This window comes from Antrostomus carolinensis, unplaced genomic scaffold (assembly GCF_000700745.2).
Source record: "Antrostomus carolinensis isolate BGI_N321 unplaced genomic scaffold, ASM70074v2 scaffold18973, whole genome shotgun sequence".
Lineage (NCBI taxonomy): Eukaryota > Metazoa > Chordata > Aves > Caprimulgiformes > Caprimulgidae > Antrostomus > Antrostomus carolinensis.
Genome location: NW_010304692.1, coordinates 36,676 through 36,943, shown reverse-complemented (window position 1 = coordinate 36,943; position 268 = coordinate 36,676). Strand labels below are relative to the sequence as shown.

General features: G+C 68.7%; 1 protein-coding gene across 1 annotated transcript in view; it reads left to right on the top strand.

The window, feature by feature from the left end:
- Window positions 1–4: 4 nt before the first annotated feature.
- The window catches only part of GOLM2 (golgi membrane protein 2), a gene marked incomplete at its 5' end in the record, with an annotated part of 22,838 nt that continues 22,574 nt past the window's right edge, over window positions 5–268 (top strand). The window contains one exon of the mRNA XM_029084167.1: window positions 5–196. Within this exon, the coding sequence (XP_028940000.1) occupies window positions 5–196 (192 nt within the window). The remainder of the gene's footprint in view (window positions 197–268) is intronic.

Here is a 268-nt window from a genome sequence, read left to right as displayed (position 1 = left end):
GGAGGTGGCGGAGCTGCAGAGCCAGGCCAAGCGCACCGAGGTGGCCCGGGGGCGGCTGGAGAAGAGGAACTCGGACCTGATGGGCAAGGTCGACTCCCACAAGAAGCAGCTGGAGCAGAAGGAAGCCGACTACAGCCAGCTGAGCAGCCAGCTGCAGGCCCGGGACGGCCAGGTGAAGAAGTGCGAGGACAGCAAGGTAACGTGGAGGGTCCCCCGGTGCCCGGCGGGGTGGCTCGGCCTGGGGGACACGGGTTGTTCTCGGCTGGGG